This window comes from Nannobrachium achirus (assembly GCF_963921795.1).
Source record: "Nannobrachium achirus genome assembly, chromosome: 6".
Taxonomy (NCBI): Eukaryota; Metazoa; Chordata; class Actinopteri; order Myctophiformes; family Myctophidae; genus Nannobrachium; species Nannobrachium achirus.
Window position 1 is genome coordinate 25,719,410 of NC_137815.1, and position 27,456 is coordinate 25,746,865.

Here is a 27,456-nt window from a genome sequence, read left to right on the forward strand (position 1 = left end):
ATTAGGGAAGTGAATTATCAGAAATACGCATTAAGACAAAGCGAATTTAGCATGTTTCCATTTGCGGGTGTCATTCGAATTAGCGATGTTCTCAAGAGTTGATCGGGCTGATTTTTTTCAGACCGAACCTGAGCACTGCACCGTCTGCACGTCTGACTGCTGTGACTCGGTCGCTGTCTAGTAGTGGGAAGAAGGGATTATCAGTCATCATCATGGCCCCAAATAACTTTTAAATATATTACAATTGGCGACGAGTCTCTTACGAAATTGGCAAGAGTTCCTCTCAATACATAAAGCTACCGGTTCACCGGGAAAACCACACAGTGCAAGTTTCAGCGTCCTCTGGAAGGTCAGGTGGCCGATCTGCAAGCTCACAACGCGGCGCGGAGACGTGGATGCGAGCTGCTGTGCCTGTGAGCTTGTAGATTGGGCACTTCAGGCACGCAACACCGTGGGATGAGGAAGGGTTCGCTCGCCACCGATGGCTTGAGGTGAAAACGGGAGGAATTTACACATGGTCCGTGTCACTCCGTGTGTAACAAACAACAGGTTTGTTTTGTGGGCTAACGCTATACCATGGACAAAGCGGCAGGGGAAATGGACCTAGAACGCCATAATCTATTCGCATTTATTGTCTGACCCGTTTCCATTCACTTAAGCGCATTTAGTTTATTCGATAAAGGTTCAAAATCCTCCTCCTCCAAGCGGATAACTTTTTTTGCGGATAATGAAAGTTTATTCGCATTTTGAAGTGTTTCCATAAAAACATTTTGCGAATAAGCTGTTAATGCGCAAAAAGTGGCTTTATGGAAACGCCACTATTGTCAAGGAGCGAGATTAGAGACAGCCAGTACATTACTAATACCGAGTCGCTCACTTCGTTTCGAAAATTAACGCTACTTACTCGTTCATTTCGTTATCCAAAAAGAACTGGTTCATTGGAGCAGTTCGTTCGTTCATGACAGATACATCACTACCAGCTGTTTCTATCCTGTCGTGAACGCCTCTTCTTATTTCGGGGGAATTGTGTAACACCCTGTTTAACACATGTTAACGTGTGTGTGTGTGTGTGTGTGTCTGTCTGTCTGTCTGTCTGTCTGTCTGTCTGTCTGTCTGTCTGTCTGTCTGTCTGTCTGTCTGTCTGTCTGTCTGTCTGTCTGTCTGTCTGTCTGTCTGTCTGTCTGTCTGTCTGTCTGTCTCTCCTCTCGCACCTGAATAACACACTCTCTGTCTGTGTGCTGTAGAGCACGCATTCTAACGGACCTCTGTGTGCGTGTGTGTGTATCTGTGCGTTGACACACACCAATTGTTGTCTAACATGCAGTTTAACCAACGTGTGTGTGTGTGTGGTTTTTTTTTGTTCAAAGTTGAACCCATATCAGAGCGTCAGCCGCCTCCCAGCAGTCTGCCGTCATCCGCACCCACCGATGTGCCGGAGGAGACTGCCGACGAGCGGCGCCGCCGTCTGGACAGGGAACGGCAGAAGCGCCGCCGCCAAAGACTCACTGAGGCCGCCGCCGCCGAGGAACGCCGCCTGAACAGAGAGCGGCACCAGCGCACACGAGCGGCACGTCGCCAGAATAAAAAGGAACATGAGGAGGTACTGCAAAGACGAGAGGAGGAGAATGGGTCAACGTTGACAGTAGTAACAGTGAAAAGTGAATATGAAGATGAAAACGGAGAGACAGAGCCTGTAGCCAGCACCTCAACTGAACACATGAAAACACAAGCTGATGCAGAGGACCGTGGAACATCACAACCAACTAGTGATGACCAGCTCCTGTCTTCACACTGTTCTGAATCTGACACTGAAGGCAGTGATGAGGATTGGGAGGAGACCAGGGAAGATCAGTCCGCTTTAAACAGGAGTAACAAAGGAATGTACATTTGTACATTTTGTGGCAAAGGCTGTAGTAATCTGAAACGACACATGAGGACTCATGCCAAGAAAAATGCCGGTACTTGTGAAGTTTGTGGCAAAGTCTTTAGCGAAATGAATAATCTAAAGAAACACATAAGGATTCACACAGATGAAAAGCCTTTTAATTGCACAGTTTGTTCCAATAGCTTTAGGACATTGGGTAGTCTACAAGTACACATGCGGACTCATACAGGGGAAAAACCCTTTATGTGTGCAAATTGTGGCAGAAGCTTTGCCAACAGTGGTAATCTAAAAAAACACATGTTCACTCATACAGGGGAAAAGCCCATTATTTGTCTAGTTTGTGGTAAAGGCTTTAAATTAAAAGAATATTTAAAATCACACATGAGGACTCATACAGAGGAAAAGCCTGCGGAAAGGCCCTTTGCTTGTACAGTCTGTGGCAAAGCCTTTAGCCAATTGGCTATTCTAAAAAAACACGAGAGCACTCATACAAACGACAAACCCTTTAGTTGTGCAATGTGTGGCAAAAGATTTGCTCACAAAGATCATCTAAAAAGACACGTGAGCACTCATGCAGGGGCTCAGTTCTTTTGTGAATTTTGTGGTAAAGGCTGTAATCAAAAATCTTCTTTAAAAAGACACATGAGGATGCATACAGGAGAAACACCCTTTACTTGCACATTTTGTGCAGAACAATTTGCTCGAGCTGATCACCTGCAAAAACACCTGAGAACTCATGAAAGTGAAACAAACCCTTTAGTTGCAGATTGTTTGTGACAAATCTTTTGGTCAAATACACAGAGATATGAGGATTCATACAGAGGAGATGCTTATTGTTGAACCTAACAAATGTTAGAGGAGATGCTTATTGTTGAACCTAACAAATGTTTGTCTTTTGTTTTCCATGTCAACCATCTTAGTTGACACATGATGGCACACGCATACAGGTAGTCCCCCCAGGAATCCGCGATGACGGAATTTATCGCGGAACTCGCGACCACCCGCGGATTTCTCGGCCATTCGCAGACTTTTCTGACGGCCTGCGGAATAACAGTCGCGAGTGGCAGCAGAGCGGCGGGAGTAGTTATTACTACTATTATAAAACAATTTGTACATGGTTTAGCCAGTGGCCACCTCATACAGAGCATGGGGGAATAGCTTAGCTTGCCTCCTGCTAGCACTGATGCTGGATGGTCCGGTCCCACATTCGTTCCTGACAGAAACCTGTGTCCTGAACTATAGTTCCTCTCTATGCCTCTATGGTCCTGGCAATAACAATGCTAATGCAGAAGAGAATAAATAAATATTACACCCATACTAAGTAGTAGGTAGGCTATCCTCTAAAATGTGGTTACTATGGGCATGGTTTGGATGACAATATAGTATTTGCAACAGAAAGTAATTATTAAAAACAATAGCAATTAAAAAATAATAGATTTAATATTAGCTTTTTATTCTCAAAAATGATTATTCGATTATTCTAACCACTAATTACGATTAATTGTAGCTGTTTCATGAAGGGTTTTACTTGATTGTTAGAAATATATAATTCTTAGCTTGATAACTTTTTTAGGTTGTTTTTTAATGTCCACGGAATCAAGAAATGTTCTCCGCAGAATCAGGATTGTTCTCCGCGGAATCAAGACTTTTTCTCTGCGGATTCCTGGGGGGGACTAATACAGGCATGGGGGGGGGCACGGTGGCGCAGTGGTTAGCGCTTCGCCTCACAGCTAGAAGGTACTGGGTTCGATTCCCGCCGGGGGACGCTGTGGGTGCTGGGGGGGGGTTTCTCCCTCCGCGTCATCAGCGCCCACACCCTAGGTGGGGTCGGCGATAGGGCCTTTCTGTGTGGAGTTTGCATGTTCTCCCTGTGTCTCCTAGGGTTGATACCCTCACAAAAACATGCAGTAATCCTGGTCTCAATAATGCCTCCCCCTGGCCAGCTGGGGCGCTTGATGGAGGGGAAAGGAACTGGTTGGAATAACCTTCCACACGCTACGTCCATCCCGGGGAAATCCCCCCTGTCAGGTGAAAAGAAACAACTTGGACTTCTCATGCATTGAAGGAAGCATGAGGTCAGTCCGTTGTCTCCCCAGGCGCGGCAGAGGGAGAGCAGAGCCAAGGATTACATAGGCAATTTGCACTGGGTGAAAAAATGGGTTGCAAAATCGTGGGATAAAAAATATAAAAAAAAGGAAAAAAAAAGATCATGCTTATGGCAAAGGCTAAAATGTAATTGGGTAGCATTTTATGTAGATTATGTTTTTATGACTGATGATTCTGTGTTTACCTGTGATCCTAGATCACTATTCCTATGTATTACCTTGTGTTGCCTTTGATTACTGTAAGTCTCTTTGGATGAAGAATGTCTGCTAAATGCCTAAATTGTAAATTGTTGTATGGAGAATCAGCTGCTTCTCCCTCAAGTTGAGCCCAGCTCATAAATACATATAAATAAAATACATGTACTGTATTGTATGACTGTATGTACAGCACGCACACGTGCACGTGTGTGTTCTGTATTTTTCCTATATCTGATTTTATTTAATAAGGACCCATACTATGATCTGTAGCCTTCCACAACGTGACCAGGAGATGAGCGTGTGTGATGTGCAGTATACTGTTTATTATAATCTTTCTGTAGACCTGGTAGCGAGCAGTATTCATACTTGTGGCCTTCATCGCATACAGTTTAAAGAACACTGTACCTGTATATTAACCAGCCCAACTTTAATGGCCACTATCATTGCGACTGTATTTCGCAGTTTAGTATGTGAACGGTCACAGCTTGTCTTTGTGTCTATCTGTCTATAACGCCTGACACTGGTTCTATGGGTTTGTCACTCAACCACTTCTAGCTTCACTGTGATGTCTAACAGAATCCCTTTTATGCCCAATTGCCCATATATGTCATCAATAATAAGCCCATATCTAACATCACTTTATATGGGAATGCCCATATATGGAGGCCACATCGGCCACATAACACACTAACGGCTGTTTCTACAGACAGGGATCTCCATGTATGGGCATAAAAGGGTTTGATGTCATAGACATCATAGGACTTTCACATAACGAATAACTGAGTAAGCATGTTTGGGCTCTCACAGCATATCTCCATATACAGCACATGGTATATGGGTACCAGGGGCAGTAGGAGCGAGATCATTTAGCGACCTACAACTGGGTAACCCAGTTGTAGGTCGCTAAATGATCTCGCCCTCTCTCACCAGGGGTATCCCTATATGGGTAACTGGTCCGATAAACATCACTGGCGTCGCCCTGAGGCATCTTGCTAGTATTATTAGGATGTGCTTGCATTTGATTTCACACCACTCCGTACCTTTATGTAGAATGATATACATGAGGTCATACATTTAATTTGTAGTTTTACTGGTATATTATATTCATATTGTGCACACGTATAGCATTATATACAGTAGATGTTCCTATTAAATTCTTGATTGCGACCCTAGGTCGCTATTTAGTATGAAAACCTGCAGCTCATGTCCGTGCCAAGAGACTTCATAGGTGTCTGACGTCAGTCATCTCCATATATGGCCAAGACACTTGCAAAGGAATTCTGTCATTGACCCTTTTATACCCTTATATGGAGATCCCCGATGTCATCAATATTTAGCCCATATCTGGTAATGCCCATATATGTACATATTGTGTCAATTTCATGTGGGTCTATAATGTCAGTCATCTCCAATCATATTTGGGAAAATCTAGTATTGTACTTTTGGGACAGTACTGTGTGTGTGTGTGTGTGTGTGTGTGTGTGTGTGTGTGTGTGTGTGTGTGTGTGTGTGTGTGTGTGTGTGTGTGTGTGTGTGTGTGTGTGTGTGTGTGTGTGTGTGTGTATATATAAATATAAAAACAAGCTTAACACTTTTACTACAATGTACCATATGTTATAAAGGTATAGGCACACGACACACTTCATTGAAACAAACAAAATGCTTTTTGATTTTGCTTGATTGAATACTTTATTAGTCATTAATGTAAACAGCGTGTGGTACAGTAAGACATTAAGGCTAAAAGGATAACACAACAAAGTTCTGGGAACTTTCCACTGTGGACCTATGTATTCAATTCATAGGATCGTTTTATTCATTGTTCTGCTATGTTGCATAGAGACAAATAGTTTCATTAGAACGGTCCGTCAGGGAGCTTCACTCCTCATCTTTACTTTTCTGTTAGGGGGAATAAATATATTAAAATAGAGGTTTCACTTTCACATCTGCATAAAAACAAAAGAGAACATTTTGAAAATGGTCAAATAATGATGTTTACCACTAGATGCTCACCTTGCCCGTATCACGGCTCTTGGCTCTAATCTTGTTGACCTGAGACTCGGCGATGTCAGCCCTTTCTTCTGCCTCATCCAGTTCATGCTGCTGCTTACGGAACTTGCCCAGGTTGCTGTTGGCTTGTTCCTCCTAAAATAACACGTGGGGGGTTATTCTAGGTAAGGCATTTATGTTTTAATCCCACTGTCCAGTTGGGCTTGCCTTCACAGTTTATTAGTTAAATTACCAGTTACTGCTCAGTGTCAACGACTCAATGGCTGATACACACAACACTTCACTATATATGGGCTTCAACAGGGGGTCTGGGACCCCTAGGGGGTCCTCAGAGTTACAACAGGGGGTCCTCCAAATCTTTGAGTGATAGAACTTTTTTTTCTCCTTTTTTATATTAACCACTTGAACCCTAGTGTCCATATTCTGAGCCAAAAATAGCAGATCTACAAGCTCACAACGCCTTGCGCTTGTAGATCGTCTATTTTCGGCAAAGTGGTTTGGTGTTGAGGGGAAAAAAGTACAGAGTGAAAGGTCAAGTATTGACGGTTCAAGTGGTTAAATATCTGAAAACAATCCAAAATACACACGATGATTGCGCTGTCAAGCGGTTAAATTATAATCTATGAAAAGGTTGTGGGGTTCCCTGCTTCATCTCTCTCTCAACTAAGGGGTCCTTGGCCTGAAAATGTTGAAGACCCCTGCTACGGTATATATAACAACTGTGTTTCTTTCGTTTTTTGTCATTGTCAAAGTCTTAGGCAAAAGAAAATGCCAAAGTCTAGGTGTGTGTACTAGGTGTGCAGAATGATACTTCTTAACATTCCTATAGTGGTTGAATTGCTGGAATACTCACAGCCTCTTCTGCAGTTCTCTTGTAGGACTTGACTTTAAGCTGCAACTTATCCACCAGGTCCTGGAGGCGGCTCAAATTCTTACGATCCTCCTCTGTCTGCATTAAGAAATGAATTCAACATTTACACTGATATTTAATTCAGCTACATGGTAAACCAAAGCTTGTAACCAATACCTAAGGAAGGATCATACCTGATAGGTGAGCTCCTTGATGCGTCTTTCATATTTGCGAACTCCTTTTATCGAATCGGAAGCCTTTTTTTGCTCTGCTTCCACTTCCACCTCCAGCTCCCTTACCTTAAAAGGAAAGCATAATGTATGTGAGTAAATAATCTGAGTTCAGAGAGCGAGTAAAACTTTAAGGCAGAGATCACACTGCAAGAATGACGCCTAAATGGTAAAACATAACATCAGGGGCGTCACACCAAATTCTGGGCCCTGGGTACAAGGATTCACTACGGGCCCCCCATGAATGTTAACTATTGAAAAATAGCAGATATACAAGCTCACAGCGCGGCACGAGTGCCGCGCTGCGAGCTTGTAGATCTGCTATTTTTGAAAAATCGTGAAAATGTGTGCAAGAAACCTATGTCAAGGACCCCCAAGATGATATGTATTTGGCCACGGACCCCGATCTCAAAATATTTAGTTCCAGGGACCACCCAGAAGCAAAATTTGAGTTAGAAATGTTCGCTTAAAAAATACATATATTCAAAGATTTTCACACATTTTCACAACTTTTCAAAAATAGCAGATCTACAAGCTCGCAGCGCGGCACTCGGTGCCGCGCTGTGAGCTTGTATATCTGCTATTTTTCAATAGATAAAGTTATTAGGGCCCCCTCCACCTTGGGCCCCAGTAACTCAGTCCCACTTTCCTACCCCTTGTGACGCCCCTGCATAACATGCTGCAGTTGGACAGTAAAAAGTAGTGTTGTGTTTGTTGTACAATCAACTTACCCAATATCTTGGCCCCTGTTGTTGTTTTTTTGTGCTTATTATAGCTTCTGACGATTGCGATTGATCACAATGCTTAAACTGTTTCCAGATTGTATTGAAAGTGGAGATCACTCCTCTAGTGCTTGATCTACTATAGCAGTCATTCTCAAACTTGTGACCCCCCAAAAAATCATATTTGAACTGGGGACCACCCACCTTGACAAGCACTTGGAATTGTAGGAATTGAGGCGTTACATATAGTTTGACTCTGTTCCATAGATACATATTGTGAAAATAGATCCACAGACGCGAGGCGTTGTGAGCTTGTAGACTGGCCATTTTCAAAATGTTTGCTTCTTTCATATATCATTTGACACTTTGCCAATGTTTGACCAGTTCTCATATTGCAGTTTGTCGATAACCTGTTTTTGAGATAATCATGTGGGGGCCCTCATGTGGGGGCCCTCCTGTAAAATAGTACAGAGAGTAGTTTAGAAATGAGAGCTCACCCTGGACTCCAGTTTCTGGAGGTGCTTCTTGCCTCCTTTCATGGCTATGTTCTCGGCCTCATCCAGGCGGTGCTGCAGGTCCTTGATGGTCTGCTCCATGTTCTTCTTCATGCGCTCCAGGTGAGCGCTGGTGTCCTGCTCCTTCTTCAGCTCCTCGGCCATCATGGCGGCGTCGGTGATGGCCTTCTTGGCCTTCTCCTCTGCGTTCCTGCACTCCTGCACGGCCTCGTCCACTTCATTCTGAAGCCCGGACGTGTCCGCCTCAAGTTTCTTCTTTTGGTTCAACAGACTGGTGTTCTGAAAACAAAACAACGAGTAGATTATGTTAGATATTACATGTGTAACAAGGTTATTATAGTTAACAGAAGCTATGTTAAGTATTAGTGAATAAGCATACATTACGGACCATGAGCAAACACAGTTATAAACTATCTAATCTTGATTAATAACCTCATCATTAATGATTGTATTGACATTTTCTATATCATTGCTTCTCATTTCTCATCTCATTTATAAATGCTTTATGAAGCATAGACCGTACAGAGTAGACTTTAGATGGGCTCCCACAAAATACTTAACTAACGACTAGTAACTACCTTAATAAATCACAAGTCTGAGTACAACTAAAGTGCCATTCCCACCTGGCACAGTAACTAAAGATAACTATACAGTACTGTACGCTGTTCATCATTGTATATATATTTTTTTATTATTGGTGTGAACAATGCCATCCACTTAACTTAGAACCGTACTTTTATAGTCAAAGACCATTTTCCAGAGCGCTGCCGTGTAGCTGCGGTGTCGGCGCACAGCCGCACACACGTGACACATAGGTGCTGCTTGACACCACAGTTATGGTTGCCACTGTCATTAACCATGTCTAAATCCTTTATATACTTATGTACACAATTGTGCGTACAAGTGATATTTGTTTTAACCAACAGAGATCACTTACAGTCCCTTACCTTTTAATGTTGACTGATTTGTGTTTAATGCATTTCAATGACTGATGACTTACCTGGGAGTGCAGCAGTTGAACTCTCTCACTGACATCGAGCAGTTCCTGCTCAGCCAGCTTACGACCTCTCTCGGTCTGCTCCACCACAGACCTCAGCTCATCGAGCTCGGCCTGCACCAGATTGTTGCGTCTCTCCACGATGGCAATGTTCTCCTTCAGATCATCATTGGCACGAAGAGCATCATCCAACTGCAGCTGAGTGTCCTGTTAAAATGTCAAGCATTAAGGAAAATGCCATCTTGATGTCTCTGCTCGTCTGTCATTAAAAGAGAATTTCAGACTAGCCGCTTTACCACGTTAATCTAGCTCGGCGATTCCTTTTTCTTGTTTACATACAATATGTCCTTCATAATGGTGGAGATGTGTCCACGGCGTGTGTCAATAATGGACCGTCGTAAAGAGGCAAACTGCCGCTAAATCCCACCCCCTCCATTCAAAGCTAACTTGCTAGATCTCTCTTTTTTTCTCTTCAACTGGTTAATGGATGGAATAACATCAGATTACCGTAAGAAAAGCACTCCTCCGAATTCTCCTTTAACTTGAACAATGAATGATATTGACAGAATCATAGTCAAAGTGGTTTCTTTTTTCCCCATTACTGTACCTTCATGTGGGAATGGAGTCCCTTGAGCTGTTTCTGAGCTTCTGATGCCTGCCTGTTGGCCTGGCTCAGCTGGATCTCCATCTCGTTTAGGTCTCCCTCCATCTTCTTCTTCAGCCTCAGAGCCTCGTTCCTGCTGCGAGTCTCAGACTCCAAGGAGGTTTGCAAGGTTTCCACCACTCTCTGCTGGTTCCTCTTAGTCATCTCCATCTCCTCGTCCTTTTCAATAAGTTTGCGCTCGATGTCGGCCTTGACCTGGTTGAACTCTAGTTGAGCCCTGAGGATCTTGCCTTCCTCGTGCTCTAGGGATCCCTGTTGGAACACCACATATCATGAGACATTTGTCTGACACTGAGCCGATGCAATTTGATATCTTTCTTGCTTATTCCAGTCTCACCTCAGCCTCCTCGAGAGCAGACTGTATCTCAGCCTTTTCTTGCTCCAGTAGTTTCCGCGCCTTCTCCAGCTCATGGATGCTCTTTCCTCCCTCACCAAGTTGCTCAGTCAGGTCAGAGATTTCCTCTATTTTAAAAGGATTTTAATTATTTAAAATTGGTCCAAGCCATGAAAAGGTATCCTCTACATCACCGGTTGTCAAAAGTGAAAGATTTTTGTTCATAGGAGGGACAGAGAGAGTTGGGCGGCTGGGGCCCAGGGCTGGGCAACCTTGGCACACGGGAGAGTGATCACTGATCTCAAGTGTGAGAGATAATTTAATTTTAATAAAATATGAAGAAAAAAAACGAGTCAGTCCAATTAAGTCCCCGCACATACAAATTGCATCCAGCAAGTGATTCTACTTTCATTCAAAATCCTAACTCTGACTCTGATTCCATGGGCTTGACACCCCTGTTATTATGAAGATGAATGAAACCTTGTTACCTTGAAGGTTCTTGTTCTCTCTCTTCATGGTCTCCAGATGATCCAGAGACTCTTCATAATTGTTCTTCAGCTTGAAGAGCTCAGTGCTCAGAGACCTGGACTCTTTCTGGGTGCTCTCCAGCTCCGACTGAGACTCTTCAAACTTCTGCTTCCACTCAGCCAGGACCTGGTTGAATAATGTGTCACATACTTAAGTAATAGTGTCAATACTGCAGTGTAGACATACTCTGTTACATGTAAAAGTCTGGTAATCGAAATTTAGTAAAAGTACAAAAGTATTGATTTCAAAATGTACTTACAGTATGTTTTGTAATAATAATCAAAATCTAGTAACTAAAGTTGTTGTTGATGTTCTGACATATTATATTGTTTATTATAGTGATGTATTATCTGCTTATTGTAAGTCGGGTGTCGCTTTCCATTCCGACATGTCGCCACTCCGAAATTGACTTCTTATGGTCGGAGTGGCGACACTTCCATAGGGGTTAAGTTTAGGGTAAGGGTTAGAGATAGGGTTAGTGTCGGAATGGAGACATGTCGGAAAGGAGACATGTTGGAGTGGCGGGGTGTAACCTTGTAAGTCGCTTTGGATTAAAAGCGTCTGCTAAATGCCTAAACTGTAAACTGTTAAGTTTTCAAATTATTGTAGTGGAGTAAAAGTACAATATTTTCCTCTGAGATGCAGGAGTAGAAATAAAAGTATAACTATAAATAGGCCTACCTCCTCAAAACTGTACTTAAATACAAAGTAAATGTACTTTGTTACTTTACAACACCGCTGGCAACTGTGCCACGTTGTCTATCTCAGGTTTCATTACCTTGTCAAAGTTTCTTTGCCTCTTGTCCAGGGCTGCAGCGGCAGCATTAGATCTCTCCACGTCCGCCATGAGATCTTCGATCTCATTCTGGAGCCTGTGTTTGGTCTTCTCCAGGGAGGAGCATTTAGCGTTGACAGCCTCCACAGCCTCCTCTGCATCCTGCAGACGCTGGGCCAACTTCTTCCTGTTTTACAGGGCCAAACAAAAATAATCCACAAGTATCAGGTTCATGTCTCCCGATGTCTCATAACAGTGAGCTAGGTCAGTGGTTTTCAACCAGTGGTCCGGGTACCACCAGTCGTCCTTGAGGGCAGTGGTCCTCAACCTTTTCAGGCCGCGACCCCCCAAATAATCACATTTTAACCCCCCACCCTGACGAGCACTAAAAGTTGAAGCATTACATTTTTTTATAACGCGGTTCTAACTTCTGCCTCTAATATTTGACATTTTGGCCAATGTTTAATTTGTAATATTAAAAAGTATTACAAATTAAATTGTAACTTGTTATACACTTAAACGTTATGGTGGTTTGTTTACTGTTGAGTGAGAAAACAAGGTTGTACATTAAGCTAATCATCTGGGAACCCCCAAAAAATATTTGGGGACCCCCTAGGGGTCCTGAACCACAGGTTGAGAACCACTACTTGAGGGGGTTCCAACTTCCAAGTGGTCCCCAGCTAAATGATGGAGTTCGTAACCAAATTAACCCTATTAGATCTTTAACTCTTGAGAGCGTAAAATGAAACCAAATGGACCCGTTAAATTATTGTTAAACATCTGTATCACTTCATTTACAAGAAGCCTACACAATTAGAGAATGTAGAAGAATTTTTGTTTTGATCGAGGTTCGCCTGTTATCTCTCCTATGGCACCAACATCAATACGGCATGGAACTCAAAGTCGTATCCAAAGCTAACAAAATCTTCTACGTTTTAAACTGCTCGATTTTAGAGGTTAAATGTCATCAAATGGTGGTCCGTGGCTCAAATGCCAAATACATAATGTTCCTTGATATGAAGAAGGTTGAAAATCGCCATGCTGGCTTGTGGTGGATATTTTTGTCAAAATATTGTTTTTGCCACAGACATACAAACATAAAGAGATAGCCCTGAATGACCATAAAAGGTCTGTAACTCTGACAGTGTACACATGGAACCAAATGAACCCTTACAGGTCCATTGACTTGACACTCAGTAATTGGGTCTTATGGTCAAAATAAGAACATTATAATGGTGTGTTAAAAAAAATGTAATCGAACATTTGCCACGGACAAGACCAAGTCTTGCCACACGGACACATTTGTCCGTGTACGGACATGTCGATGACCCCCGTTTCCTTACTTGGAATCTTCCAGCTCCTCGGTCCTCTGGATGGCATCAGTCTCGTACTTGGTCCTCCACTGAGCCACCTCAGAGTTGGCCTTGGACATGCCTCGCTGCAGCTCCGCCTTGGCCTCCTGCTCCTCTTCATACTGCTCCCTCAGCAGGTCAGAGTCGTGGCGAGCAGACTGCACCGCATGGGCCAGCGAGTTCTTGGCCTTTTGTGAGAGGGGATTTATTTAGTCAGTGGTGGGGAAAGTACTCACATTTTAAAAGTATCACATTTTAGATTTTCTGTTTTACACACCATTATAATGTTCTTCTTTTGATCATAATACCCAATTGCTGAATGTCAAGTCTTCAGGTTTTCTTCAGAATATGTCTGATACTTATTTACTATGACACTATGGCACTTCATGAGTCCACTACTAGAACTAGTTGTTCTCAAACGTTTTATTTGCAGGGACCACTGTAACTACAAATGGAACCAAATGGACCCATAGGGTGATTTATTTTCCATTTGAAAACTCTCAGAGTTACAGATTTGTTTTATGGTCATTCAGGGCCATCTCTTTTTTTTTATATATATTTTTTACAAAAATGTTGACCACAAGCCAACATGGCCATGACCCCTGCACAAAGACCTGTTCCCTTATAAACACAATCCTTTCATGAATTGATTTATGGTACATAACATCAACATCACATTTCTACCTAAATATCATTTTATTGAAGCATAATATTCTACCTTGACTTCCTCCTCCAGTTGTCTCTTGAGGTCTTCAACCTGCTGAGTGTAAGACTGCTTCCCTCTGGTCAGCTGGGAGACCAGAGAGTCCTTCTCCTCCATCTGCCTGATGAGCTCACCTGTAGTCAAACATGTTTTTTTTTCCCATCAACCTTCAGTTTCTTTAACTTTCACAATTTTAACTGTAGCTGAAATCAAATCAGTTAGCCAGAATCAAACTTAAACACTGGAATGAGCTGGTTGTGGAGTAGATAAATTCTCCCACATTGTTGCTAGTTGCTTAGTCATAACTCGTGGCTCATTCTAACAGTGACTTACCATTCTCAGTTTGAAGCTTTGCTTTCTGCATGGTGAAGTCATTAATGGTGCGTTGACCTTCCTCAGATTTCGTTCTGTATTCAGTCATCTGGTCCTCCAACGTGCGGCACATCTTTTCCAAGTTTGTCTAAAAAATATCAACACATCAATGTATTATTTAGCAATCAATATGACCCTTCTGACCTGATTCTGCATTATTATGACTTTCGACTCACCTTGGTCTTGACGACCTGCTCCATGTTGGAGACCACATCGTCCAGCTCCAGCCTGAGCTCGCTCTTCTCCTTCTCCAGCTTTTGCTTGACTCTCTGGAGGTTGTCGATCTGCTCCCCGAGGTCGGCCACGCTGTCTGCGTTCTTCTTCCTCAGGGTGGAGGTGGTGGCCTCGTGCTGCAGAGTGGACTCCTCCAGGTCCCTACGCACCTTCTGGAACTCGGCCTCTCTCTTCTTGTTCATCTCGATCTGGGCGGCCGTGGCCCCGCCGGCCTCCTCCAGCCTCTCGCTGATCTCCTCCAGCTCCCTGGACAGGTCCGACCTCTGCTTCTCCACCTTGGCCCGAGCAGCTCTCTCCGCCTCCAGCTCTTCCTCCAATTCCTCAATTCGGGCCTGAAAATGCAATATACATTATTTAGTCCATCTTTTCCCAAACAATGGGTCACGACTTGAGTAAAAAAAATATAATTTTATTTATCTACATAAAAAAATATACAGTATTATATACACATTATACACAATCTACAAGCTCTGCTATTTTCACTAGTTTGGGTCCTGGGCAAACGACTAATCTCTCTTTTGAGTCTCAATCTCTCGAGTTCCCCAGTTTGGGATCCACTGTTTTAAATAAAAAATGTTTAGTTATGCATGCATAATTACATTTTATATTGCATTTGTTACCTGCAACTCCTTAAGTTTCTTCTGAAGTTGGGCACTCATAGCTTGTTCATCCTCAATCTTACTGTTTAGCTGGCTAACCTCAAAGTCCTTCCTATTAAAAGAAAGGTTTATATTTATACAGTACATTAAAAAAGAAAAAAAAACATTTGTGTGTGTGTGTGTGTGTGTGTGCGCGTGTGCGTGCGTGTGTGCGTGTGTGCGTGCGTGCGTGTGTGTGTGATAGATATGTTTTCCAAGCTTAATAATTAAACTCCTAGTGTTCTTTTGCACACACACCTAAAGCATTACTATGTCAAATCTGTCTTTCAGATTTCGACTTCTTGAAAACTGTTCTGATGCAGTGCACACAATTCAAACGCTGTTACGTCACGAATGCACTCACCAATCAAAGCCTCCCTCAACTGCAGCATTATACAATAAAGAAGTACTGTATGCAAGGACATTGAGTGAACTGCGAAGTATCTTGTGTGTCTTGTTGTTTTGGTTTGGTGTGCGTTCTTTTGCATTACCCATTGTTCTGAGCATCAATCTTATGCATAATTCATAGACTATGGAATAATAAATGAGGACAAAGTTAGAGCAAAGAAAAAGGTAACAACGCATAGGGATGTTTTGGGTAGAAGAAGAATATTTGTCATGTACTGTACATTTAATGATCAGAGAAGTGACTTTAAGTGAGAAAACAGACATTAGGCCCTCTGTATTTCTAAAATGATTGCATTAGATATGAAAGGTTTTGCATGATTTACTTCTTCAGTCTCTCCTCAAGTTGCTGTTTGTCATTCTCCAGGTCCATTAGGTTCTCCTGGGTCAACTTCAGATCTCCTTCCAGCTTACGCTTTGCTCTCTCAAGATCCATCCTGACTTTCTTCTCTTGTTCCAGTGATCCTTCAAGCTAAGAGATGAAACAATGTCAGGAAGAATACATGGGCCTAATTCACAAAGCTTTTGAACAAGTCAAATTCATGGATGGGTGTGTACAGCTTTGATATGTGCGCATCACAGGTGTATCAGCGGATGAATTCAACTTGTTAGTAACTCAAGTGCACGTTCATTGTGCATTATTTGTATTGCTCCACGTCCCATTTAACACCAAGGCCAACGAACCTTGAAATCAACCTCACTGCGGTGAGAGAAGCACAACGTAAAAAGAACAGATCAACAAGCTTACAAGACAATGCCTTGAAGTGCTTGAAGTATTGGTGCACTTGTGTATTTTGCGGGTACAAGTTTATTTTGCAAGCAAGTCCCTCGCATGATGCATCAGCTGAACGTCAGAGTGATTATTGTTTTCATTTGTAAATGAGAAGAAGAAAATTATAACGTTTAATGTCACAGGAATAAATTATAGCCTAATAAAGGATATTTGGCACTACTGTAATTGATTTTGCATGATGAATAAGGAATTGTAAGCATGTTCGGCATGTTTTCTGCCACATGTATACGACTTGCCTTAGAACAAACTTCAGTTATAAGAAGAACAAATGATGAACCATTGGCTCACACGAATGGGTCATGATCGTATAACGGCACTGTCAGGCAGAAACCTTGTATCTCCAAGTTTCAAATTTGTATGTTTTTTCGTAAGTAAAGCCCTGCTTCATCATACAAGACCGTCGCACAAAACAAGAGAAAATTGGTGATCTACAACGCTTGTAGATCGGCAATTTTCACTAGTTTAAATCATTCTTAAAATCTAAATACAAAACGAACAACAAGCCGACAACAGACACGTTCTTTTGTGAACGAGTCCCATTGATTGTACTCAGCTCCACATTCTAATAACTCTAATAGCAGTGGTCAGAATACTCACATCGTCCACCTGCTGCTCCAGCTTGGTCTTGGCCTTGGTCAGAGTATTGACCTTATCCTCCTCGCTCTGCAGGTCGTCCAGTGTCTGCTGGTGGGCCTCCTGCAGAGCCTTCTTCTCCTTGGTCAGCTTGGCGATGATTTCATCCAACGCCGCCATCTCCTCAGTCATGTTTTTGACCTAAATGATCGACCAATTTAGTATAGGCCACGGTTACAAATTTAAGTTGGCGATTAATTGTCACGCAAATAATTGCCATGAATTCAATTGTGTTTGGCGTAGAACATTGGGAAATGGGAATATAACTTTACATTTCTGTTTGGTTTTCAGGCTTCAAAATGACAAATTGCACAGGGCAGATACTGTATGACATAACTTAAGATAACTTTATGCAAAGAAATGACTGACTCATTTAATAATATTATACTTTCAAGAAAACGTAAAAATTGCTGATCTGAAAGATTAAAACACATCACGTGTTGTTGTAAGCTTGTAGATTTGCTATTTCTGCTATTTTTTGAAAACATTGAAAAATGTATGGACAATTTTCTAAATGGAAACTATTATGACGATTATGCAAAATAAATGCTATGATGTAAAACAGTGGTTCTCAAAGAAACCCACCCCCATTCCGGGGACTCTGTGGTTTCCTTTAGGGGGGTATAAATTGACCCATACAAGTCTGTAACTCGCGTCTCTCACAATACCTTGTTCTCAGTGGCATGTTTCTCCTTCTCCACTTTGGCCAAGGTGAGCTCCAGATCATCGATGTCTTTCTTGAGCTCAGAGCACTCGTCCTCCAGTTTCCTCTTCTTGGCGGTCAGCTCTGCGTTCATCTCCTCCTCGTCCTCCAGTCGCTCCGTCAGCTCTTTGGACTTGGCCTCCAGCTGGATCTTGCTCTTGATCAGACCCTCGCAGCGCTCTTCGGCGTCTGAGAGAGCGTCTTGTTCCTATTTGGAGCAATATATATCAAAGTTTTGCATAGACCGTTTTCCTGAGCACTCCCCTGTAAAGGCTGAAACTCTAGTCTGTTGATACGCTGGACGAGGAATTACAAAGATGTTCGCCAGAAGGGGGAAAAAAATATTCAAAAAAAAACCTAGTTGCTTGGCCTTTAACTTAAACAATGATATTACAGTGAATATATGTATGTGATTTTGTAGTTAATTTGAGGACTTACAGACTGGAATGAGAGCAGCAGGTCATTCTTCTCTTGGAGAATGGAGACCATTTTCTCTTCCAGTTCCTTCTTCCTGGCGTCGGTCTTAGCGAACAGCTCCTTGAGCTTGATGAACTCCTCCTTCATGTTGGCCATCTCCTTCTCTGTCTCTGCTGACTGCAGCAGTGGCTTGATCTTGAAGAACATCTTCATCCAGGGCCAGTTCTTCACACCCATGAAGGCTCGTACGTTCCACTGGATCACCAGCAAGGCATCCCTTTTTTGATATGAACAGTCGCTTTTTAGTCATTCCTCCAGTGGTGGAAAAAGTACTCCCATTTTTTACTTTAGAAATACTCTGTTTTAAAGTCTGAAATTCAAAATGTACTTTGTACAAAAAGTACAAAGATACTCGTCGTCGTGCAGAATGCCTGTTTCATACGTTTTCAAATTTAGAAAATGTATAGAAATCTTTTGAAAAGATAAGCTCATACTGAGCTTGTAGATCAGCTATTTTCGAAAAGGTTGAAGTGGTTAATGTATGTTTTGTAATATTAATCAAAATCTTCAAAGTAGCTAGTAACCCTGAGATGTAAAGGAGTAGTAAATGTATTGAAAATGTGTTAATACTCAAGTAAAAAATACCTACAACTTGTGCTTAAGTACAGTACTTGTGTGAATATACTGAATTCCTCTTCTATTAAACGTCTATTAAAGGATGTTTGATTTGAGCAAAACAAGTCTGATACTGTACCTGCGCTCTACAAGTCTCTGGAATTCGATTCTGGCGAGTATTCCTCTGGCTCTGGCCTGAATTCCAGTGATGATGAGAGCAAGACGGTCGTCTCTCATCTCTTCAAGAACACCCAGGAGACCAGCTTTGAAGAACACCTAATATTGATAAGAGGACTGTGTGTAAATCACTGGTTCTGAAACCTTTTAATGTAAAGGACCCCTAAATTAATGTGTATTTGGCCACAGACCCCCGCCTGAAAAGATGTTAACATTTTCAAAAAATGTCAAAATATTTTTGAAAAAATATATATAAAAAATGGAGATATATATATAGGGCCCTAGGGGTCCCTGGACCCCAATCTGAGCACATCTGTATTAGACCATGGACCACCATAACTCAGAGAGTACAAATCCATACACTCACAGAGTTACAAACACATAAGGATCCCCTGGAACCCCCTCAAGGAGGGGTCCCTGGACCCCACTTTGAGACTCTGAGTTAGAACGAGTAGGAAGACGCAACCAGGAAATATATACTAAAACATAATGAACATATTTTCATTGTAACTATCAGTAGGCCTACAGGTGTTTAACATATTTGCAGATATTATCCAAACATGAGTAAATGTGTGAAATACTGTATATACTGTATGGGTGAGCACTGAGCAGAGTTGTTTGAAGGGTTGCCCACTGTCTCAAAAAAAAAGAAAAAATCTGATCTAGGTCATACGCAAAACAACCCTCTTTCAGTTCTCTATTTAAGTTTTTCTGTTCCATTAAACGACCAACCTTGGTGTGTCCAAACCTATACTGCTCTTCGTCAAGACCCAAGGTAGCCAGAAGTTTTTCTGAAGCCTTCTTGTTGTCCATGAACTGTCCCTCTGGGATTGCACTTGGATTGAGAATGCGGTATCTGAACGAAACGTCATAAACACATCATTTGAAATGATAGCACGTTTAGAGAGGCTGCTGTAAATGACTGTCGGGGTAAAAAGCTGTTTTAACCCATTTAGAACGGGTACACTATATTGTGTATCATTATTTTATGCTTTAACTATTGAAAAATAGCAGATATACAAGCTCACAGAACGGCACCGAGTGCCGCGCTGCAAGCTTGTAGATCTTCTATTTTGGAAAAATCGTGAAAATTAGAATTTTGACCCGATTCTATAAGTGTCTTTTGAATCCTTCTAAGGTTTTTTGAAAAAGCTATGTTTCTATGTCAGCAATCTGGCTATAGCCATCGTCAAAGAAAAGGTCCTTTTCACTTAACTGGAGCTCAGTTAGTCTGTTCTTGAGAGACTACTATGACAGTGGTTCTCAAACCTTTTCATGTGAAGGACCCCCAAACGTATTTATTTATTTATTTGGCCACGGACCCCCATCTCAAAATACTTAGTTCCAGGGACCACCCAGAAGCAAAATTTGAGTTACAAACGTTCGCTTTGAAAATATGTGTATTCAAAGATTTGCACACATTTTCACGACTTTTTCAAAAATAGCACATCTACAAGCTCGCAGCGCGGCACTCGGTGCCGCACTGCAAGCTTGTATATCTGCTATTTTTCACTGGTTAAAGCATTCAATAATTCTAGGCCTTAATGGGTAACCTTTGCTTGAAGTCAGCATAAAGAATCCTGTTAGGGAAGCCCTTCCTGCAGATCCTGATGCCTTCCAGCACACCGTTACAGCGTAGCTGGTGCATGACCAGAGGATTCTCCATGGCCCCGGGAGTCTTGGTCTCGTTGGGGATGAGGCAGCGCACAAAGTGGGGATGGGTAGACCTCAAGTTGGTCATGAGTTTACCCAGGTTCTCCTGTGGGTTTAGCAAAAGCATCAGTGGTGGGGAAAGTCAAAGTATCAATATTGCAATGTAGAAATACTCTGTTAGGGCACCGCAAATGGCAGCAAAGCGCTCCATTCCCATTGAAATGCATTGTCAGTATTCTCCCTCATGGGTAGAATAAAAGTGTGGTGTGTGTGACCGTGCCCTTATAAGTAAAAGACTGGAATTCAAAATGTACTTCAGTAAAAGTACAAAGGTATTGGCATCAAATTGTTCTTATAAAGTACCAAATTTAGGCCATTTGAAAATATCAGATCTACATGCTCACAATGCGTCGCGATGTAGGGCTGAAGTGGTTAATGTATGTTTTGTAACAATAATCAAAAAATCCACAAAGTGACTAGCAACTAAAGTTGTCAAATAATTGTAGTGGAGTAAAAGTACAATATTTGCCTCTGAGATGTAGTAGAAGTAGAAGTAAAAGTATTGGAAATTGGAAAATACTCAATCAAATCAATATCAATCAACCAATCAATATTAAATTGAATAATTGATTGATTTAAAATGTAAATGTTTTGCCTCCGAGAAGTTATTACCCTGTGCAAGGCAGACACAGTCTGGAAGGAAGACCCTTTCTTCTTCTTTCCTCCAGCTTTTGCTTCTTCTGTTAACGACAAGGAAAAGGCAGACCGTCTGTATTACCAGTAACTCCCTGAACGTGAACTGAATTGCATCCCTTCACTTCAGGGGTGTCGCACCAAATTCTGGGCCCTGGGCACAAGGATTCACTGCGTTGTTTTGTGCTATTGAAAAATAGCAGATATACAAGCTCACGGCGCGGCAAGGAGTGCTGCGCTGCGAGCTTGTCGATCTGCTATTTTTGAAAAGTTGTGAAAATTTGTGCAAAGTCTTTGAAGGTTTTTTGAAGAACCTACGTTTCTATGTCAGTGGTGCTCAAACTTTTTCACGTGAAGGACCCCCAAAATAATATGTATTTGGCCACGGACCTCCATCTCAAAACATTTAGTTCCAGGGACCCCCCAGAAGCAACATTTGAGTTACAAATGTTCGCTTAAAAAACACATGTATTCAAAGATTTGCACCCATTCTCACAACTTTTCAAAAATAGCAGATCTACAAGCTCACAGCGCGGCACTCGGTGCCACGCTGTGAGCTTGTATATCTGCTATTTTTCAATAGCTAAAGTATAAAATAATGAAGGCCCCCTCCACCTTGGGCCCTAGTAACTCAGTCCCACTTTCCACCCCCTTGTGACACCCCTGCTTCACTTATGAAAGTAATCCCACATACCTGCCGCAGCTTCTGGACTAGCATAGCTAGCAAACAGAGTACCCAGTAACTTCATGGTGGACTTCTGGAAGATGCCGACCACGGTCTCGTTGAGCGGGTCTTTATTCTTCACCAGCCAGTTGGTGATGTTGTAATCCACCGTGCCGGCGTAGTGGACCAGGGAGAAGTGGGCCTCTGGTTTCCCCTTGATCATCCTGGGCTTCTGGAAGTTGGCGGTCTTTCCCAGGTGGTTGTCGTACAGCTTGGCCTTGAACGTTGTATCACTGGCTTTGGGGAACATGCACTCCTCTTCGAGGATCGACATGATACCCATGGGCTGGAGAGAAGGGAGGGGAAAGGGATGTCAATATACCTAACCACAGTATATGTCATGGCAGCCTGGGGGTCCTGTCTGTTCTAACGTTTCTGTTTCTATGTCTATTAGGTTGGAGCTGGTTTTCCACCTGTGGGGAGGTGTGTCCTGGCAATCACCTGGCTGGTCTCCATCTGGCAATCACCTGGCTGGCTATATATACCTGGAAGAAACGGCACGCCGTGCTCTGTGATAGGCGTTTTTACAGCCAGTGCACACGTCTGTGCTTTATGCATTAGGTCAGTTACTTTCTCCAGTTCAGCTGCTAGCTTGCTTGAGATCCTGATCTTTCTGGCCTTCGCTAATCTTTGGTCTCTTTCCTCAGCCAGCCGGACTAACTCCCCACACAGCTCCAACCTTTGAAGAGGACTAGGCCTGAGGACAGACACCCCCCCCCCCCCCCCCAAGAGGACCTTGGTATTTTGTTCTGCTTGTTGAAGCCTGAGACTAGTTTTTGTTTGGACTTGTTTATTCCTTAAAGACTCACTTCGCTAATTCATTTTTGAAAGCCTGTTTCTCAGTTTTGGATTAAATGCCAAGTTTTGGCATTAATACGTTTCCTTGTCTGATTCTTGTCTGCATTTGGGTTCTCTGACTGCCTTGACAGTATATCGTCGTTGTCAGGTAGAAACCTTGTATATGTCCAAAACCGTTCCTTTTGTATTTATCATTTAAAAAAGGATTTAAACTAGTGAAAATAGCTGATCTGCAAGCACAAAGCATTGTGCAGTGTGCTTGTAGATCAGCTGTTTTCACTAGTGTTGTGGGACAGTCTTGTGTGGTGAAGCAGGGCTTTACTTAACGAAGAAAAAAAAACGTACAAATTTGAAACTTGGAGATACAAGGTTTCTGCCGGACGGTGACAATATGAACAACCAATGAATGAATATCACTGCTGTGAAAATTTGATTAAAAATGTGTATCTCGGGCGCCCGCTGGCCTACATAGGCGTGGATGCCTGGCGGCGGCGCCGGTTCGATTCCCGATCCGGACGACCTTTGCCGCGTGTCATTCCCCATCTCTCCCCCCATTTCCTGTCAGTCTAACTGTCCTATCAATAAAGGTATAAAAGCACCAAAAAAAATCTTGCATATGATCTATTAATTTGAACTCCAAGACACTAACGTTCTCAATAGGCTCAATGCTCAGCAAAGTCCATGAACCTACCTTCTCAATGAGCTCAATGCAGGCAGCTAAGACCACCTACTTTCTCAATGAGCTCAATGCGAGCAACTAAGACCACCTACTTTCTCAATGAGCTCAATGCAGGCAGCTAAGACCACCTACCTTCTCAATGAGCTCAATGCAGGCAGCTAAGACCACCTACCTTCTCAATGAGCTCAATGTGAGCAGCTAAGACCACCTACCTTCTCAATGAGCTCAATGCAGGCAGCCAGGTCCATGCCAAAGTCAATGAACACCCAGACGATGCCCTCTTTCTTGTACTCTTCTTGTTCCAACACAAACATGTGGTGGTTGAAGAACTGCTGCAGCTTCTCATTAGTGAAGTTGATGCACAGTTGTTCAAAGGTGTTGTACTGCAAGGGAAGAAGTTGAAGCAGTGCTTTGTGGGAGGCAAGCATAGGACCTGCGACTCAGTAACACTCCATGCAAAGGTTTAAGACTGCTAAACAGTCGGAGCAAATTTTGTCCATTGGTGAATGTGTCGCTTTCCTTTTTGCCGCTGTGTTTATAAAATGTCTATTATAGGTAGGGTAAGTGATTTTCTTTGGTTAAAATAAGTGTTAAATAGCTCTATATTTTGATAGTAAGCATTGCTATAGACAGTGTTTATTCAGTAAATATGAGTCTCCAGGTCTGTCCAGATATTTATTAAACAGAAAATGCACACCAATTTTATCCAATCAGGATAAATTATCACTTACCCTGCCTTTAAACATACAAATCTTCCCTGAGTTGATGGATATGTACCCTCATCGTGTACTGTACTATAAGTACCAGGGACGTGCTGGGCCCCTGATTCAGCCCGGGAAAAAGAGTTGGAGAGGCCCTCATTGCGCGCTATAGAGATCTCTCTCTATAGCGCTGCTGCTGCTACTCAAAGATTTGCCATTCCAGATTACGACAAGTGACAAGCCAGTGGGCCAATTACTGTACATGAGTTATATTTCGTCGTTGTCAGGTGGAAACCATGTATGTCCAAAACCGTTTGTTTTTTATTTATCATTTTAAAAATTATTTCAACTAGTGAAAACAGCCGATCTACAAGCACACAACGCCTCGCACTGCGAGGCGTTGTGTGCTTGTAGATCTGCTGTTTTCACTACTTTTGTGCAATGGCCTTGTATGATGAAGCAGGGCTTTGCTTTGCGAAAAAAATAATACATTTGAAACATGGAGATATAAGGTTTCTGCCCGACAGTGACGATTTACTTTGTTGGCCGCCCAGCCCCCAAAATGGAACGAAGGCCGACATTTTATTTTAATTTTTTTCCTAATGGCCGGGAATGAACCGGCCGTTCGGGAGTTGTCCCGCTTTTCCCAATGGCCAGCACGTCCCTGATAAGTACAGGTTGAAATGAACATAATCAGCCTTTTAATATAATCCTTATTTTTTTATTTTTTTTGAAGTCTTCAAAATACTCACATCAAAGATCTCAAAGCCAGCAATGTCCAGCACACCAATGAAGTGCTGACGAGCGGCCTTGGTTTCCAGAGACTGGTTGATTCTCACCACCATCCAGTTGAACAGCCTCTCATACACTGCCTTGGACAGTGCACCAATAGAGTAGTAGACCTGTCAAACATAACGTTGCTTTAAGCATTAAAAAATGTAATACTTAACTGAACTCACGTTTGAACACATCGTCATTGTCGGGTGGAAACCTTGTATGTCCAAAACCGTTCGTTTTGTATTTATCATTTTAAAAAATGAGTTAAATTGTGAAAATAGCCGATCTGCAAGCACACAGCGCCTCGCACCACGAGACGTTGTGTGCTTGTAGATCGGCTATTTTCACCAGTTTTGTGCAACAGTCTTGTGTGATGAAGTAGGCTTTGCTTTACAAAAAAAACATGGAGATACAAGGTTTCTGCCCGACAGTGACGATATATACCTGTATATTGCTCTCTTCATGTAAATACATTAGTACAGGGATGTCAAAGTCATACACAGAGGGCCAAAAAACTAAATTTGCTACAAGTCGAGGGCCAGACTGGTTCAATGTTTATTTAAAACTCACAATGTGTCTGTGACGGATCGCGGCAATGCATTGTAAGCATGCAGAGTATATTTATTTTGATGGGGAAATTACTTTCTTCTCATTGAACTGTACAGCGTTGCTTGTGTTGCTTTGCTTCGATGTGACAATGTGGAGGACGGCACGAGTCACGGCCTCATACACAACACATGAAAGCGCTGTTTTACATCCTCCATTCTAAATCCAAATTTCCCTTTTTGGTTTGTGATTGGTTGGCTTCAGCTGTCTGTCTAAGGAAAGCATGAAATGTGGTGTGGTTGGCTGGCCTTATCTGTACATTTAGCATGTTGTGTTAACGCTGTTTTGCGTGCGGCTGCGATCTGCGGGCCGGTTCCAATAGTAATTGAAAATCATCCCGGGGGCCATACAGATAATTCATTCGCGGGCCGCATCTGGCCCCCGGGCCTTGACTTTGACATATGTCATGTGCATTAGTACAGCAGTACAATAACTGACACTCACTTGGTTGACACCCTGACCTTTGGTGACCCATTCATTTCCTACTTTGACCCTTGGGTGGCACAGGCCCTTCAGGAGGTCAGCAGAGTTTATCCCCATCAAATATGACACTTTGTCAGCATCTGGAGCAGCAAAGGTTTAAAGACATTTTCATTCACCACACATACACATTATCTTGAAGCAGGGACGTGCTGGGCCCCTGATTCAGCCCGGGAAAAAGAGTTGGAGAGGCCCTAATTTTTTAAAATATATATATATTTCGTCGTTGTCGGGTGGAAACCTTATATGTCCAAAACCGTTTGTTTTGTATTTATCATTTTAAAAATTATTTTAACTAGTGAAAACAGCCGATCTACAGTTGCTTGTAGATCTGCTATTTTCACTACTTTTGTGCAACGGCCTTGCATGATGAAGCAGGGCTTTTCAAATGTATACATTTGAAACTTGGAGATACAAGGTTTCTGCCCGACAGTGACGATTTACTTTGTTGGCCACCCAGCCCCCAAAATGGAACGAAGGCCGACATTTAATTTTTAATTTTTTCCTAATGGCCGGCCTGGACCGGCCGGGAATGAACCGGCCGTTCGGGAGTTGTCCCGCTTTTCCCAATGGCCAGCACGTCCCTGCATTATCTTGAAGATTGCAGGCAGTTTATATGTAATCGTTTCAGTGGTGTAAAGTAAACTGAGTACTTGTGCTCAAGTACTACTTGAGTACAATTTTGAGTTTCTTTCTTTTTTTATTTTTTTTTTATTTCCATTTTTCTGTACTTTTACTCCTACTCCACTAAATCTCAGAGGCAAATATTGTACTCTTACTTTGACAATTTTGATTAACACAAAATATACAGTAACTTGTGTAATTGATAAACACAAAAATGTTTTTGAAAATAGCCGATCTACAAGCTCACAATGTGTCACATCGCGATGCATTGTGAGCTTGTAGATCTGCTATTTTCAAAAATATTTTTTATACATTTTAGGGCTATAAATTTGAAAACTTGTGAAATGGGATAATAATTCTTCTGCATAATGAGTACGTTCTAATTTTGGTAGCTTTTAAAGGTAGGGTAAGTGATTCAGAACTTTTACTTTTAACAGAGTATTTCTACAGTATTGACACTTTTACTTAAAGGAGTAGTTCACTCTCAAAATGACTTTTTCTCAATTGATTACTCATGCCATGGAGACTTGAGTTCAATAATATTTTTGGGTTTTTGTCACATTCCTAAGACAATAATTTGATTACAATAAATGTACCCCCATTGATTCAGGATGGAATCAATGGGGGTAAATTTACTAAATTCCATTTTGTCTTAGGAATACCAAAAATAAATTATTTAACTAAAATACCCATGGCATGAGTAATCAATAGAAAAAAAAAGTCATTTTGGGGGTGAACTACTCCTTTAGGTTAATGGTTCTCAACCTGTGGGTCGGGACCCCCAGTGTGTATTTTGGGGGTCCTCAGATGATTAACTTAATGTGCAAAATTGTTTTCTCACTCAACAGTAAAGAAACAAACATAAAGTT

The 27,456-nt window shown here is 42.2% G+C and overlaps 1 protein-coding gene across 1 annotated transcript in view; it reads right to left on the reverse strand.

Annotated features, from left to right (window-relative positions):
• Positions 1-1,411: 1,411 nt before the first annotated feature.
• Positions 1,412-27,456, reverse strand: part of LOC308286940 (myosin-7-like) — a gene marked incomplete at both ends in the record, with an annotated part of 33,071 nt that continues 7,026 nt past the window's right edge. The window contains 27 exons of the mRNA XM_080728062.1: positions 1,412-1,603; positions 6,199-6,330; positions 7,049-7,144; positions 7,240-7,344; positions 8,495-8,791; positions 9,513-9,716; positions 10,117-10,425; positions 10,511-10,635; positions 10,996-11,161; positions 11,814-11,997; positions 13,154-13,350; positions 13,881-13,999; positions 14,199-14,325; positions 14,414-14,803; positions 15,092-15,182; positions 15,841-15,986; positions 16,905-17,081; positions 17,609-17,851; positions 18,082-18,337; positions 18,815-18,951; positions 19,585-19,708; positions 20,406-20,611; positions 21,178-21,245; positions 21,893-22,208; positions 23,612-23,782; positions 24,853-25,002; positions 25,928-26,046. Of these exons, the coding sequence (XP_080584188.1) occupies positions 1,412-1,603; positions 6,199-6,330; positions 7,049-7,144; positions 7,240-7,344; positions 8,495-8,791; positions 9,513-9,716; positions 10,117-10,425; positions 10,511-10,635; positions 10,996-11,161; positions 11,814-11,997; positions 13,154-13,350; positions 13,881-13,999; positions 14,199-14,325; positions 14,414-14,803; positions 15,092-15,182; positions 15,841-15,986; positions 16,905-17,081; positions 17,609-17,851; positions 18,082-18,337; positions 18,815-18,951; positions 19,585-19,708; positions 20,406-20,611; positions 21,178-21,245; positions 21,893-22,208; positions 23,612-23,782; positions 24,853-25,002; positions 25,928-26,046 (4,847 nt within the window). The remainder of the gene's footprint in view (positions 1,604-6,198; positions 6,331-7,048; positions 7,145-7,239; positions 7,345-8,494; positions 8,792-9,512; positions 9,717-10,116; positions 10,426-10,510; positions 10,636-10,995; positions 11,162-11,813; positions 11,998-13,153; positions 13,351-13,880; positions 14,000-14,198; positions 14,326-14,413; positions 14,804-15,091; positions 15,183-15,840; positions 15,987-16,904; positions 17,082-17,608; positions 17,852-18,081; positions 18,338-18,814; positions 18,952-19,584; positions 19,709-20,405; positions 20,612-21,177; positions 21,246-21,892; positions 22,209-23,611; positions 23,783-24,852; positions 25,003-25,927; positions 26,047-27,456) is intronic.